At 46.5% G+C, this 16,955-nt stretch overlaps 1 protein-coding gene across 1 annotated transcript in view; it reads right to left on the bottom strand.

The window, feature by feature from the left end:
• Window positions 1-8,523, bottom strand: part of PCSK9 (proprotein convertase subtilisin/kexin type 9) — a 28,480-nt gene extending 19,957 nt beyond the window's left edge. The window contains exons 1-2 of the mRNA XM_081196884.1: window positions 7,319-8,523; window positions 2,514-2,705 (exon numbers count right to left, since the gene is read on the bottom strand). Of these exons, the coding sequence (XP_081053010.1) occupies window positions 2,514-2,705; window positions 7,319-7,498 (372 nt within the window). The 5' untranslated portion in view covers window positions 7,499-8,523. The remainder of the gene's footprint in view (window positions 1-2,513; window positions 2,706-7,318) is intronic.
• Between the last annotated feature and the right edge of the window lie 8,432 nt (window positions 8,524-16,955).

Below are 16,955 nucleotides of genomic sequence, written 5' to 3'. Positions count from 1 at the left end.
GCCAGTAAAATTGTTCGGTTTCAAAGGGGGAATCAGTGTGTATGCGTGCGCGTGCATGCGTGCACAGATCTTTGGCCACACAGTAAGCCCACAACTTATGTTGTGTTATGTTCCAGGGAGACCGCCGAAAGCCAAAGTCACATATAGTGAAAACAGAATCACAGACTTGTAGAGTTGGAAGGGAATCTTTCACTCACTGTGAGGCTCAAACCCATGAGCCTGAAATTAAGAGTCATGCCCTCCCGTTCAATGGGGGGGGGGGAGGATTGCCAAGGTCATATATTCCCCAGAACCACCTCCCTTTAAATTGTTCTTTATTTTTTTACCACACACATAAAGCTGAATGCCCACAAGTTTAAGTTGGATGTTTACTGTACTAATATTGGAATGTTAACTGGTCCATCTCCAGTATCTTTCATTTTTCTTCTCTTTAAGATTTAAACAATATAAAGGAAGAGCATGCTGCCGAATTGTGATGTCTTAACTTACTTTCAAGCATTCCAACTAAAGCACATTTTCCAAGCAAAGCTCTTAAAAGTGCACTTCCCTGATTTATTTATTCTTACCCCAATCATATATTTTAGTTCAACTACAGTTGGCCTACCGGCAGTACCGGTTGCTAAGGCTACACAGGGATGGCGGCCTACATTGACCCCCACTTTTCACAACTCTGTGCCTCGCTGCCACTGACTGAGAGAAGGAGGCGTTCAGTATGGTGTGGGAGCAGAGCAAAGCCCAGCTGCTCCTTCTGCTCCTGCGCCATGTTGAGCTCCTGCGGCCTTGTTCCCCCTTCCTGCCTATGAGCGGCGGCCATGTGCAGCCCCAGGAAGACAAGAGAGCAACACAACCACACAGCCTTCCCACTACTGGTTATGGGAAAAACAATTTGAGATATTTATACAACAAGTAGAATTCACATGGTGTACTTGTTCAGTTTTGTGTACTAAAAACAACTCAAACACCACTCAGTAGATCCTGGTCGATTTCGGCCAGTCGCACATTGCCAGAAGGCCCACATCATTGCCCCACGCAATGGGGAATAGGGACTTAGTGAAAGTTCATACCACAGAGATGATTAAAAAATAATAATAACGGTAGGGACGACAAAAAGCAGACAGATGCACAAGTATTAGCCCCCCAAAGTGTTTTGGGAATTTTTCTTTCTGCTCACTTAAGCATTCTGCTTAGTGCACCAAAAGAAGAGTCTGAAACTGAAAGAAATCTCACTTGAAAAAGAAACATCTGTACAGTGGTGCTAGCGGTTTTTTCGTCTTGCGAAGCAAGCCCATTGACGGATTAGAGGATTAGTGCTATTAGCGGCTTTTAGCGGCTTATCAGCTTATCGGATCAACTGATAAGCGGCTTAGCGGCTTAGAAAAAGGGGAGGGAAAGGAAAAAACCCCCGCAGGAACTCGCAAGACATTTTCGTCTTGCGAAGCAAGCCCATGGGAGATTTGTTTTGCGAAGCACCTCCAAAACGGAAAACTCTTTCGTCTAGCGAGTTTTCCGTCTTGCGAGGCATTCGTCTTGCGGGGCACCACTGTATACATGCGGCTGGTTTTAACTAAGCAAAAGATCCCAGCAGATTCTGTTCCTCAAAAGCCAAATTCTTAACCTTTTTTTTCCCTTTACAGATATTAACAGCTGTTGAGATGATGGTGCCTTGCTTTTACTAGCCAGATTTCTTAAAAATATCTATATTTGTTGTTGATATGGCATTGCACAAAATATATTCAAAGACAGCCATAGTCTTGCTCCATCCTTAGCAGGGAGGTTTCAACTAGATGGCCTACAAGACCCTCCCTTCCCAGGGTTTGGGTGGCATTTGGCATGGCGCGGGCGGAGACTTTCACTTGCAGCATGGGTCCTCCCCTTTTCCCCTTCCTCTTCCTCCAGTATGGCTCCCCTAAAGGTAAAGGTAAAGGGACCCCTGACCATTAGGTCCAGTCGTGACCGACTCTGGGGATTCGGCGCTCATCTCGCTTTATTGGCCGAGGGAGCCAGCGTACAGCTTCCAGGTCATGTGGCCAGCATGACTAAGCTGCTTCTGGCGAACCAGACCTCTCCAAATCTCTCCAACCCTCTGGAGCAGATACTGGAGCTGTGGGCAGCCAAGAACGCCCATTCCACTGGTGGAACCCCACAAGGTATATTTTATGCTGCATTTGATAAAACTGTAGAGCCAGGGGAGCCTTGGATGAGAGACATGCCAAGATCTGAACGTAAATAAGTACCTACTGTGCTTGTAAATACTGCTGGGCTCTGTCAGGGACTAGGAGGAGGAGATAGGAGACTGACTTGGAAATGGGGGGAGGCAACAGGACTGGTGGGCCTGCCTTTTCCCAACTTGTAAGCATACTTTTGACAATAGTTTCTTCCACACTCTGGACATTTCTGATTGCACCGTGATGGACTATAACTCTCCTCGTCCCCGCCCATAGACCATGCTGACTGGGGCTGACATCTGGAGCAACCCTGAGTTCCCCAGCCCCGATGCAGAAAGAGGGACTTACCATGTGCAGCACGTCGCTGCTCATCTTCACGAGAAAGCCCTGGAACAGGTCCTCAAAGATATGCAGGATTTTCGTCAAGTAGCCATGCCTGGCTGCTCTGGCCTGCAGCCGCTTGGCGGTCCTTGACGTCTGAGATTTGTGGGTTTCCTCCTTAAGCACCACGATGTATTGCCCTGGCAGGCGCCACAAGTCCTGCGTTTAGACAAACAGAAGTAGAGAGTCGGTAGGTGATTTGCATAAGCGCGTGCCCCACTAGGGGGGTGGCGCAAGCACAGGGTGGGGCTCTGGTGCCCTTAAGAAAGTGTGAGATTATGCTCCCAGTCCCACATGCTGGCCACTGCCTCTTCTGCATGCTCACTTCTTCTGACATGCATATGAAATGAGCCAGTGGTGTGGCAGAGAAGGAGCTAAGCGCCACCGATTTCATAGCAGGAATGACAGCGACATCCCCCTGAGGGGGGCCTCCTCTGTGTGCCAACCAAATAAAGCTTTTCTAAAAGACAAAATGACCAGATAACCAACCACCCTCTATTATGGCTAATCAAAATAGCGAGCAAGCTTTAGAGGTCCACCAGAATTCTCCACCAGGCTGCAAATTAAGCAAAACTTGGAAAGGGGTCCCTGCATTTATCCAAAAATCATTTTGGCTTTACAGCCTCAGAAGAGATGTGGGTGTGCTGTCACGAAGAGGGCCTGCATTTCAAAATTACCGTATTTTTCGCTCTATAACACGCACCTGACCATAACACGCACGTAGTTTTTAAAGGAGGAAAACAAGAAAAAAATATTCTAAATGAAACAGTAGATGTATGATTTTTGTGGTTCATGCTGTGGCCACAGACATGTGATCTGATGGTGAGTTTGGGGTGACCCAGTGCAAAAATCCTGAGGATCCATGTGGATCCGTGCTTTGTAACCACGTTTTAAGTGGGGAGGGAAGGAAAAGCACTCAAGGGATAAGGAGCACGCGTGGGGTGGGTGGAGAAGCAGCTTTTCTGCGAGCTGAGCAGGGAGGGAAAGAGCACTGTTGCTTTAAAGGTATACTTAAGGTATTTGCCCTGTGCCTGGGGTTTTTTCCATTTAACAGTTTGCAGCCTTTTTCTTCGCTCCTTGTTTTGAGGCAGAATAGATTTGAGCAAGTGAGGAGGACTTGGATTGCAGGGGATTTGCTATTAGCTGTGTAAAAGCTCTCCTCCTTGCAGCCTTCTACTTTGTTTGTACAGGTGGCTACTGGTATCAGGTTCAGTTTGAGTGATAAGCAGCCACCAGCAGCAATACAATGGAGCACAAAAAGCAGTAGGGGCACTAGGACCCAGACAATGCTCAAATCTATCCTGCCTGAAAACAGCTGAGAAGCGGGGGGATAGCCTTTTCTTTTACTTCCTGGTTTTCACTGCGCTCGTGGCTCAGAGCTCCAGGTTGGTTTTGGGGTTTTTTTGCTGCTGGTTGCTTAAACTTTATCCTTCCTGATCCAAGCCCTCCTGTCCCTCTGCAGCCTCATTGCTCCATTTAGAGAGCGCTGGGACCTTTGCTAGCTGAGGCTGCAGCAGCTGTTACCGGCTACTTTAAAAGCGCCTGCTGGCTTTGAACTGCCTGCCTTCTCCCGGCTTGCTATGGCTCCCGTCTGTCCCTCCTCGCGTGTAAGCGGCTGCTGCCCGCTTTGCTGCCATGGCTCTCCTTCCCTCCCTCCTCCTCAGCTCCTCCCCCTCCTCCTGGCTGTAAAGCAAGCAAAGCTAGAGCCGTTCAAAGCCCTGCAAGCGGCTCCTTTGCTTGATTGACGGCAGCCATGGCTCCGGTCGAGTGCATTCGCTCCGTAACACGCACAGGCATTTTCCCTTACTTTCTAGGAGCAAAAAACTGCGTGTTATGGAGCGAAAATTACGGTAACTACTGCACCACTGTATTTAACACCTCACTGGAAAGGAAACAGATTCCACTCAACCACTCCTCTGACTTAACATTTTTTGGCTCAACACAGCCACTTCAAGAAGCAAACAACACCTTGTTAAGCGCATACACATAAAGCAGCACAATCTTTATTTGCGTAGTGAATGACAACTGAGAATTGATGTGGTTTTGAAAGTGAAGGAAAGATGTGCTGGTCGTTTTCCCAGTTCAAAATCTCTCTCTCCTAGCAATTCCACCCACAGATATGGATATAAACGTATAGAACTTTGTGTAAGAAATAGCAGGAGCAGGGAGAGATTTTGAGTGAGGAAACTGATCAGCAGAGAAAGGATTGCGCAAACACAAGCTCACACACCTCTACTAAAAATCTGCTTTTTATTTTTTTAAAAAATTGGAGTTTGTTGCACACATCACCATGTCATGTATAATCTGCCCCTTAGAAGGAAGCTGATATCACAGGCAACTATGAGAAAGGGAGAAGGACCAGGAATTTTGTGAAGGAAATCTTGCTGAATCCAGCAAATTATTCTCCCATCTTCTAGTCAATCGCACAGAGCTGAGATGAAAGGGACATGGGAGATCCAGAATCAGACCTCCCAACATCTTTGCTCAAAAGCAGTCACATCCTCCGATTTGGATCAGGGTTGGATGCTGAGTGAATTGGGGCCGGGGAGCTTCTTCTCTGCACTGTTTCCGTGATTTAAAATCCCCACCTCCCAGAAGCTGCTATTAGCTGTGGAGCGTGGAAGACATAAACCATTACTGGATGTTCTTTCTCTCAGCTCTGTAGCAGCGTTGGGCAGAGGAAATTTAAACTGGGGAAAATGTTTAAAAACCGGTCTTTCAGCACTAAATCCTGATCCAAATCATTTCCCCACCCCACCTATAAGTGCTTCTTAAGATGCCAAGAGATCCAATTATAGATCTCCTGCGTTGATCACATATAGATGCCCCCCCATCTTTTAGCAATCTCCATTTGTGTTCCTTTTTCTTTTCATTTTTCACGCACCCCTACACTGTTCTGATTTTTTTAAAAGAAGCCAAAACCAAAATCCAGTGACCCTTTTTGGGGGGGAGGGAGGACCTGCATACACATCTAAGAAATCCAGATGCTGACTGCTCGCTGCTTCCAGTATTGACCATACCACCTGGTTCATCGCTGGGCAGACTCCACCTCTAAAAGCCAAGGAAGTGAATTTGCAAGAGCACCTTGACTCTTCCTGACACTCCCTTGAGAGGAGGTAGGTCAGCCGTGCAACCTGCACAGCACAAGCCAAGGCAGCAGATATTCTCTATCATGGCTGGAGCTTGCAAGGCAGGTGGACTGCACAAAGGCATCCAATCAAAAGAGGCAAGGCTCAGAAGTGCCCCAAAGACAAAAGAAAGACAATACAACGCAGAGTGCCAGGAGAACAACCCCCTGCATTTCCCAACCGCTCCCTGGATGCCAGATCTTTCAACTCACATGCAAGACAAAGCAGGCATTTTTTAAAAATGAATAGTTCCAATAGAAGCCATGTCACCAGAGATCACAAGACCTTAATAGGCAGATCTACCTTTCAGCAGACGAGGAGGTTCTGAGTGAAGGCAAAATGCAACAGGTGTGCATTCGTTGCAAAATATCCTGGTAGCCTTTAAGGCATGCCCAACGTTACAATAGTATATGACTGGTGCCTGGCCAAATTTCCTAAAATGGATGCTTCACAAAGCCTCTTCCTCCCGCTGCCTGAACCTAACATTTCAAATGTTCCTTCTTCAAGAGACAACACCCCCCTCCCCAAAAAAGAGAGGACAGGGGAATGATTTCATAAGGAAACAGAATAGATCCAAAATAACAGGGGAGGGGGGTATTGGGTCCCTGTTCCCACCACAGCCTTTGCTTCATGAACAATGATGCTAATAATAAGCCCATCCCAGGTCCTGACCTACCGCGGGTGTCTGAATTTGGCAGCAGAAATGCCAAAGCATGCATTAGTATCCTTCCAAATGGGGAAAACAAGTTTCCAGACAGGGGAAGGGGTTGGGGAAGCAGTGCCACAGAAACAGGACTTCAAGTCAACCTAGGATCCTCCCATGGAAATGTTTCTGAATGCCAGAGCCCTGCCCAGAAACAAGTGAAGCTGACTATAATGATGAGAGCAGCCTGGGGCATGTACAAAGAGACAATGTGCAGAGAGATTATTTTCCTTCTCGCCCAAGAAAGCACAGCCCATTTAAGAAGCCGCCTCAAACTGAGTCAGACGCTTCTAACTCAGCGTTGCCGGCACGGACTGGCAGCGGCCCTCCAGGGTTTTCACGCAGGGAACCATTCCAGGTCCTGCCTGGAGATGCTGGGGTTGGAAGCAGGCACGCAAAGCTTCCCAATAATCCACACTCGGCTTCAGGTGGGGCGGGGGGGGGTTCCAGAGGGAGGGAGCAAGGCAGCGCCAGGCAAGATCCTCTCTGGTTTAGGGGCTGCCTGCCCGCAAGCAAAGGAACGAGCATCTGTGCAATGCGAACCCGGGGCCTCTATGGGGTCCCTTCAGAAGTCCCACGGAATTCGCTGTAGCTTATACTCCCGGGCAACTGCAGCCTAAGGTCCCAAGCCTTTTTTGTTTTTTTTTAATCTCTTCGATGTGTTTTTTCGGCAGTCAAGAGGCATATATACATTTTATGAAATAATCAATAAGCTCCATTGCAGCGCGTAAAGCTACTTTTGCACGGGAGCCAGGGGCTCTCGCTGCCCCCCAAACCCCGCCTGTCTGGAACGACCAGAGTCCTCAAACTAGAACCCGAGCCTGAGCCTCGGAGGACGGAGGTGCCCCTCCAGGCCACCCCAAGGCGAGTGGGAGAGAAGAAGCAAGGGCACCAGCCGGAGCCTTCCGAGTCCCTCGGGTCCTCCTCTCCATCATGGTCACCTTATTGCTCCGATGGAAAGCGGCGGACCCGCTCCGGTATTTCCCCAAGTCGGCCTGGCTCTCCTCCTCGAAGGCGAAGGACGCCACCAGGTCGTCGTCCTCGTCCGGATCGTCGAGGTTGGCAGCAGCCGGAGAGAGCGCGCCCAGCAGGAACAGCAGCAGCAGCAGCGGAGCGCCCATCGTGTCCCCCGCTTGGGAAGAACGCGGGAGTCGGCAGAGACCGAGAAGAACCCGCCGCGCGCGGAAAGGCTCGGCTCTGGAGCGCAGCGCGACGCCTAGAACCCGGCGCGGGCGGAGCCTAGAACCCGGCGGGCCCTGCACTCAGCGGGCTGCTGGCGCGAGCTGCCCTTGGCTCGGCGGCAGTTGCACCGGGCGAAGGATCAGCAAATGGGAATCGCATCCCACAGCTCGCTTGCACACACAGCGCGCGCGCACACCCCCCTCGCCCGCTTCTTTCTCGCCGCTTCGACTTTCCCTCCTCCCCTTTGCCTTTCCATGTGCTCCTCTAAATCTTTTTGGGGCGTGGATGTGCCGGATCACGCCACTATTATCCCATCGGACCATCCTATCTCGTTAAACATTAATTGGAGTTTCTCTCATCCCTGGAGATCAAGTTGCTGCCCCGTTTTGCTTTTCCTGGCGTCAAATTACAGGATTACTTTCGCGTGGGGTTTTTTTCCTTTCTTTCTTCCTTTCTCAAACGCATTCCATTGCATAGCTTGCAGAAGGAAAAATGTACTGTATATATTCTATGCATGAACACGATTGGAGGACTGCGTCTCAAGGGGATAAGGGGGAGCAGTTGTGTATGTAAGGAATTCGAGAAGCAATAGGCATGTTGTGGCATGGGTCTTTGGAAAGCTTTTTTGAAGGAAACCTGGAAAAAATGTCTACAGTACTCCCCAGACTCTTGTTTCTTCGGGGTACGATAGTACTTCCATCCCAAGGAAGTACAGCTTTAATTTCCCAAGAGAACTAGAATGAACATAGCACACAAAGAAAGGCTGAGAGACCTCTCTATCCCCCACCTCAGGGCCCTCACTAGGGCACAGCCCCTCTCAACTGAAAGAGTGTCTTTGCCTGGCTGGAATGTGACCTTGAACTGCCAGAATGTTTCTTGCTTTCCTCAGTTGCCTGGATGCAGAGGCGCGCTGTAGGGTTCCCTGACTTTTGCATGCCTGAATGCAGCCTGCTATACAAGGGTCAGAGTGGCATCCACTGAGCCACCTACCTTTGCCTCTGGCTCCGCCCACTTCTGACTGGCTCCACCCACCACTGGCCTGCAGTGACTCAAAACAAAGCACATATGTAGCCCACTCCTGCTAGCTGATTTTCTCTTTGCTGAAAGACCCGTGGATTGAACCTAGTAATCTTAGAATCATAGACTCATAGAGCTGGAAGGGATCCCAAAGGTCATCCAGTCCAACCCCCTGCAATGGGGTTCGAACCCAAGACTGAGATTAAGAGTCTTGTGCAAGCCAAGCATGTGGTCTAACCACAGAGCTATGGATCCTGCCTTTGACACTGTCAAATACAGGTGAGCCTATAGAGACAGAATGAACACTTTATGAAGCCCAGGTCAAATATTATGAATTATTATTATTATCATCATCATCATTTAAACCCCATCTTTCCATCTGCATATGTTCGAGGCAGATTGCAATATAATGTTAAAATAAAAATATCTCTGCAAATATCTGTTCTTTCCTTTTTTCACATTCTTATTCTGCTTTTTGTATTAGTTGCTGCTTTCCGTATTGACATGAACTCACATGGCAGACATTTATAAAAGCAGATTAGATAACAATTAAAAAAATAAGAAAGGAAGAAACATGGGGGTGGAGCAGCAGAGAGCCACGGGGAGCAGCCTTCCCGATGCAGACATTTCTACACCTTGCTTGGATGGGGCAGGTCAGGGCACTGGACAGATGCACCGGCAGAACCAATCTGGTACACAGCCCAACTTTGCCTCTGCCCCAGCCCCAGCCCCATTTCTGTAAACTGCTGGGCCACCAGTATTGGGAGGGTGACTCTGCCCCACACCACCAGCTGCTACTGCCACAGACAGAGCTTCCATATCGCCTTATGTCACCTTTCACACTCAGTGGCATCACTTTGAGTCACCAAGCATGCCAATTAAGGCTGCAGCCTTTGATTATATCCAACTATGTTCTACACCCATTGAAATGAACAGACCTAAGTTAGTTCTGCCCATTAATGTCATTGGGTCTGCTGCTGAGTAGGTCTAACACTGAACACAATTCCTAGCCTTTCTTTCTGGAAGGGCATTGTGCCAAAAGCATAATCAGAGAAGCATAGTATTGTCCACCCCCCTGCAATGCAAGAATCTCAACTAAAGCATCCATGACAGATGGCCACCCAACCTCTGCTTTAAAATCCCCAAGGAAGGAGAGCCCACCACCTTCCCAAGGGGTCTCCTTCACTGTCGTACAGCTCTTACCATCAGAGAGTTCACCATGATGTTCACACACCCTATGCCAGGACCCTTTCAGTGCTTCTGGATCTCTTGTGCAGAGGCAGTGCTGCATCCAGGGCTTTTGGCAGCAAAGAACAGCTTCAGCTTTTCTCTGCTACAAATGGGACAGGAATCCATGGTCAGCCTTAGAAAGTCATTCCGGCTTAGAGTTACTGTGCAGTCGTCACCTGAACACAGAAGTAGAGAGAGCAAAGGAATTAGAAGCAGCTTCTGATCAAATGAACCAGCGACACAATTGAATTACTTTATCAATGCAAAGAATGTAGATTTGGGTCAACTGTTAGGAGAAATGTCTTTGTGGTAAGAGCAATTTGACAATGAAACCTAATCTGGGTGGGGTGGCTCTCTCTCAGTGGAGGTCTTTGTGCAGAGGCCAGACGGCCACCTGTTAGGGATGCTTGAGATCTCCGACTTTCTTGAACTGATTGGGATTGGACTAGATGACTTATAAGACCCCTTTCAACTAAGGATGAGTGAATGTGTCAATTTCATTTTGTCTCAGTTTCTCATTTATCCTTAAGTTTAATTCTCCACATTGCTGCAGCAGTTTGTGGCTTTGTTTTTTTAAAGGTCCTCAGGAAAATTAATCTGCCTTTTAGTTTCTATTTCTCCTAATATGCACAAGTTTGTATGCAATGTCTCCTTATATAATGCACTTTGTGTACCATTTTCATTTACGTATATATATTAATTTCTATGCACCTCGGTGTACGGATTTTCGTCCACTTTAACTGGAAGGAGAACTGCCTTGCAAAATTAGGAGAAACGCATCTTTCGAAAGACGCGTTTCAGTTTTCCTGTTGCTCTGGAAAATACAAATTAGGTAGATTCACCTTTAAATGCAAACTGAATCAAGTTTCTCCCCCCAAGCCTACCTCTGATTCCGTGGTTCTGCTGTTCTGCAGCAAATTGCTCTGTCACATAAATTGCGAGGCCGAAACAGACCATGCCCGAAGGAGCTACACAATGTGCTCTCAAGCAAATAAGAGTGCTGTGGAATGATCAAAACTCAACTAAGTCATATTTTTGGAAGAATAACTGAAAAGAAAACAGCAGTGTTTTCCTCTCTTTTTTATGTTCTGGCCAGGACATTTTCAAAACAGTGTTATCGTGAAACGCTGGGCAATAATTTCTGTGCGCTGGAGGAGGGGGAGGTGGAACTGGCAAGAGAAACCACCAGGAAGAGCTCAGCGGACGGCCTTGGTTGGAAAGCCTGTGATGTGGCTCCTCCTTCAGATGTTTGGGGCTTAATCCAGTTCAGCCCATTTCCAACAAAAACCACAACATGCTGTGGTGCCTTTGATTTTACAGTCTGTATGTTTTGTGGGTTGCTGCTGTGACTCTGGTTGTTGGCCGCCTCTTCAGACTTAACCCATACGATTTGCTCCCAATGGGACTACTCCAGAGAGAAGGGAAGGCCTAAAATTTTGACAAACCTTTCTCAGTCCAAGGACCCCATCACCTCAGGGACAACCTTCTTGAGGAGAAGGCAGAGCTAGAGCAACAGATGTAATTCTTGCCTTCGTACTGCAGGCTTCGTACCACAGGCCTTGCACAAGTCAGAGGTTTCTACACAACCCTCTCTCTCCATCCAGGCAAACAAGAGGGATTATCATAGTTCAATGGCACATTTCCTGTCAGACAAAAGCACTCAAGGACAGCACAGAGATGGGGTATAAGCAGTGCCGGATGTACGTATAAGCTAAACAAGCTATAGCTTAGGGCCCCACTCTCTTGGGGGCCCCCCAAAAAAAATTAAAGGAAAAGAACTGGATGTACATTTCCAAAATATAAGATAAAAAACAAATAAAATAAAACCTACATACAGCAACAGTGTTTTGTGTTGTGTAGGCTCCTATGATGTAAGTCAGGGGCCCCGCCTGCTTTGATAAAATACATATTTTGTTATGTGCAAATGGCTTTTGATACCCATTAGGTCCATAAATTACCAAACTGTAGAGCATATATTCAACACATAAAACAGCGGCAATTTGTTGTTTACAAAGGACAGCTGGCCATATAAAGGGCCCCATTACCTTCAGTAGCTTAGGGCCTCATCAAACCTAAATCCGGCCCTGGGTAGAAAAGAGGGGCAGTGTTGTCACTGGGGGGTGGCATTTTTGCCTTGGGAAAGGCCTGAGGGTCACATTCAGATCACAGTCCTGAGGTTCCCCATGCCTGGGAGAGATGAATAATTTTATTAAGTTGTTTAATCTTTGATTTTTTTTTAGAAGTACAATAAAGTGTTTGTGAATTGTGTGAACTGGCATGGGCTCAGAGGCACACAAATGCGCCTCTTGTCACAAGTCATGCCACATGGTACTATCCAATCAGAATCTTACAGTTCTGTGAACCCACAATCCTCTAGACTGAATGAACTAGGGCTCAATCCTTGGCATCTTCTTAGGCACCTCAGCTTCCAGGGACTCAGGCAAGTGCCTCTCCTGGACTGCCTACAATCAAAGTCTATCTGGCTCTCACACCTGTGGAATGGAAGGGGGCAGAAATAAGACACCTTAATTTGTTTCTGGGGAAGGAATATTCCTCCAGCCAGCGCACTATTATGAGGAAAAGTGTGTGTCTCCCCTGCAATGGCTGTACCTGACTTATGACCACCTGGGAAGGTCTTTCACCTTTGTCCTCGAGCTTCTAAGTAATGTCTGGGCTCTTTACAAGAATGTTTTGGATAGCTAGTGAAGATGTTTATGTTGCATCTTTCGGACAGCAACAACAAAGGGCTCCTTTTCAGTGAATGAATACCAGCAAATAACATGCATTCCTGCTCTACAGAATTCTGAACAGGGCGATTTAAATTTATCCGATTAGCTTAAAATGCACACACACACAAAATGGAAATTTGAACCCATCCCATGTTACATTTGAAATCGTGTTACATAATGAATGGAGGAGGAAGAGAGAATCTCTGTGCCTCTCGCGGTCAATTTCACACAGTCGCTGCTCTTGGCTTGATGCCTCCCTGAAAGATTGGCTCCTTCTCTATGGACTAGAGGCAAACTGGCAAGCCAAGAAAGCCGGCAGTTGGCTGGATCCTGAAACACATATGAGTTGTTCCAGTTTTTCACTGTGGAGAGCTGGCCATAAGGCCTCCCAGACAGCAGAAAATGGGATCTTGGGACCACAAGGAGCTGGGAGCCCCTGCACAAAGGGGGCCTGCTTAGCCTGTGTGTGAGGCTTCACATCAGGAACTTCTTGGTGGTGCAAGAAGAGTTAATAGGCTAGATCTTTTCATCTTTGTTCATGAGCAGGAAGAAATCTTCTGCTGGGCACCAAACAACAAAAGCTCCTTGTGCCAAAATAAGAGGAAAGCCAACAGATCTGGAAAGAGATGAATTCAGTGACCTGCTTTCGTTTATCCAAAAGACGAATTCCAACTGCTCCTGTCATATTAGAATATTCCTGGATTCTAATATAAATTGATTTAATTTACTTCACAGGATACATGGAGTAAAAGCGATCAGCATGTTTGTAACCTGGTGGGCTGAGATCCAGGGCAGAACAGGCAAAGTGGGCCTGTTCCAAAAGGGTAGCCAATGTTAAGACTATACTGGGGAAAAGCAAATTAGGAGCCCTGTGGAATAATCCAATTAACACATCTTGCAGCAGCAAGAGTCTCCTTTTTCAGATGCATGAGTATTCTATATCAGAAGGCTAAATTAATATCTTCCAGAGGGACAAATTCCACTTGGGATGGTCAAAAGCAACTGGGGCTGGACACATCAAAAAAGCCTTTCAGGAAAATGCGTTGTAAGCTTTATTATGGGAAATCACGTTGGAGAATGATGGGACTCCACAGTGCCATCTGGTGTCACAGAGTTATAACACATATAGAACGCCTTTTTCTTTACTAATGAAGCTGAGCCCAAAGAACATTGCGGCACCAAACCATTTCTTGTGGTAGGACTTTTCTTGGTTCAAAGCTTGCTTGCTTATGGGAATGTAAGGAAAGATCCAGAAACCTGATGCGCAAAGCATGTATTTAGTACATAAGCCAACCATTCGTTTGGGAATCAAAGCATGAAAGGGTAGTGAAGGATAGGGAAAGAAACAGGGCTCAATAGTTGTATAGGAGAGACTTTAGTAGTAGAGTTGGGATGCACAAACACAGAAAGAGTCATTGCTGTGTTCTGGAAGCACACTCACATCATTGTCATGTGTACCTAATCCTCTCCAGTATTGATTGGCAGCTGTCTCGTGACATCACAAATGCTCTCTCCTCAAGAGTGATTTTGCAGTGTTTAAAAACTTGGCTGTGCTTGCTTTCAAAAAGAAGCTCCTGATTGCTTTGGCACCCAAGCAAAGCTTTGATAGAAAGACAAAAAGGCAGGCAGACAGCTCACCAAAAATATAGAAAGCAGGGCAAGACTCTTATCAGTGAAAGAGGGAGTTCCCAGGCGGGCTGATTACTGAGCATTCCTGCCGCTAACATCCGCAACTTGCATGGAGTTTATTTGATGTCTTCTGCTTCTCAAGCATTCCTCATGTGGAACCTAGTGGTTGCTATCTCACACTTTGCAATGTAGTTTTCCATAACTTTTCTTATCAGGTTTTTTTGCAGTTAAAAAAGGGATGGAAAATTGCACTAGAAAGTGCAGGGTAACAATCACATTTTGTGCAAATAAACAGCCAATCTGGAAGCACTGTAATAGTTACCCAAAAATGAGCATCAGTTCTAGCTAACCAGCTATATAACTGTATGTATATATGTATGTATGTATGTATGTATGTATGTATGTATGTATACAGACATCTATACACATGCACAAACTGATAGAATCGGAAAATCAGAAAAGCAAGTGCCATAATACCAATACAGTATACCAATTTTTGCCACAGCCTGTCATCCAGATACACCTATACAGAGCACTGATATTTGGGCCAGGTCCATATTGCTCCCACAGGGTCATCTACAAATTCTGAACTTTTTGGGGGGGCAACTGGGGGGCATTTGCCCTTTGTGCCCTCTTACAATGCCTTCTGACAGCCTCTGGAAGAGAATTGTTGCATCCTGCTCTCAATCCCAGATCCAGGATTTCTCCACCAGGGTCTTTATAAAATGGGCACACAGAAAAGACAAATTGAACAGGAAAAGCCCCTTCCTCACTGGCGGGAAATGACAACAAACAATGAGATAATGAATATGTGTGACAAGCTTCCAGAAGAACAACAACAAAGGGGAGGGGGTTCTGTAAAAGCTGCAACTGAGGCAATGGAGAAGTGTGTTCTCCAAAAAGTGACTTCAGGCTCCAATAGATATTGTTATTTTTTGAAGGACCAGAAATTAGCGTTTCTCCTTCGTCTGAGGACCACTGCAGACTGGTGTGTTTGTGGTTGTCTTCTGCCATGTGCTATTGACAGGGTGCTTGCATTTATATGGGACTATCACCATTTACACACCATTCTGCTTTTTTAGTTCTGCAATGCTTCCACAATGTTACCGCACTATTGCCATCTGGAGGGGCAATTGCCCCACAGCACAAGAAAAACCAGAGAGAGAGAGAAGAAATTTCAGCAGGAAGAACAGGACATGCACTGATCAGAAACAAAGCAGTACATCCACCCCAAAACCTGCAAGCACAAAGCAGTTAGACAATATTGATAGCAGGGTTGAATATGGCATCCTGAGTGCAAATTATCCTGAATGCACAATCCTAAGGACTTCTGGCAGGGCCCGATATGAGCGTCCAGATCCCCCCAGCTCATAGTCTGTCTTTTCCACTTCTGCCATCAAGCTCTCCATTCTACTACCTAAGAACAATTCTAGTCCTACTTATCTACTGCCTATGCGGGGCTGTGTATCATAAGTATACATATACTGTATATCGGAATAAAGTTGTTATATCACAAGTGCTCCTTTTACATCTTCATTTTTTACCTGTGGTTTGAGGGGCAATTTGATGATCATCTGTACTTAGTGGTTGTTGTTGTTGTTTAGTCGTTTAGTCGTGTCCGACTCTTCGTGACCCCATGGACCAGAGCACGCCAGGCACTTCTATCCTCCACTGCCTCCCACAGTTTGATCAAACTCATGCTGGTAGCTTCAAGAACACCATCCAACCATTTCATTCTCTGTCGTCCCCTTCTCCTTGTGCCCTCCAACTTTCCCAACATCAGGGTCTTTTCCAGGGAGTCTTCTCTTCTCATGAGGTGGCCAAAGTATTGGAGCCTCAGCTTCACAATCTGTCCTTCCAGTGAGCACTCAGGGCTGATTTCCTTAAGAATGGATAGGTTTGATCTTCTTGCAGTCCATGGGACTCTCAAGAGTCTCTTCCAGCACCATAATTCAAAAGCATCAATTCTTTGTCGATCAGCCTTCTTTATGGTCCAGCTCTCACTTCCATACATCACTACTGGGAAAACCATAGCTTTTACTATACGGACCTTTGTTGGCAAGGTGATGTCTCTACTTTTTAAGATGCTAACACAAATTAAAAGCTAAGAGAACCTACTGTGTAGGGTTGCCATATTTCAAAATGGCAAATTTGTTGAGTTTTTTTTTTCTTTTTGACCAAATTGTTGAGTTGTGTTGTTGTTGTTTTTAGTTTTGCCCAAAATGTTGAGTTTTTTTGTGAAATATCGGAGGGGGGGTTAATTCTTGAGCTATTTTAAAGGATGTTTGCCAAAATCCACACTATATGTCTGGATTTCCCCCGACATTTTAAGTGATTTCCACGCAGACATAGTTTTTGACGGCCAAAACCCAGCAATATCTGGGAAATTCCAGACGTATGGCAACCCTACAACTATGTAGTATAGTGGTACCTTGCTTCCTGAACTCAATCCGTTCTGGAAGTCCGTTCGACTTCCAAAATGTTCGCAAACCAAGGCACAGTTTCTGATTGGCTGATTGGCAATGGAAACAATGCCGACAGCTGAAACAGATGTTTGGCTTCAAAAAAAACATTCGCAAACTGGAACACTTACTTCCGGGTTTGCGGTGTTCAGGAGCCAAGCCGTTTGGGAACCAAGGCACAATTGTACTGCATTATAAAGTATCCAGAGTGGTGTGTGTACAAATGTAGTCAGCAGAGGGCAGGCTGCTACAAGATTCCCAGTTCTGGAGTTCTGTGTGTTGGATCCCACTGAGAAAGATGGAACACAAATTATTTGTGTAAATAACCA

Source organism: Podarcis bocagei (genome assembly GCF_964188305.1).
Source record: "Podarcis bocagei genome assembly, chromosome: 5".
In the NCBI taxonomy this organism is placed as follows: domain Eukaryota; kingdom Metazoa; phylum Chordata; class Lepidosauria; order Squamata; family Lacertidae; genus Podarcis; species Podarcis bocagei.
The sequence above is the reverse complement of the archived record's forward strand: the minus strand, read 5'-3'. Positions and strand labels throughout refer to the sequence as shown.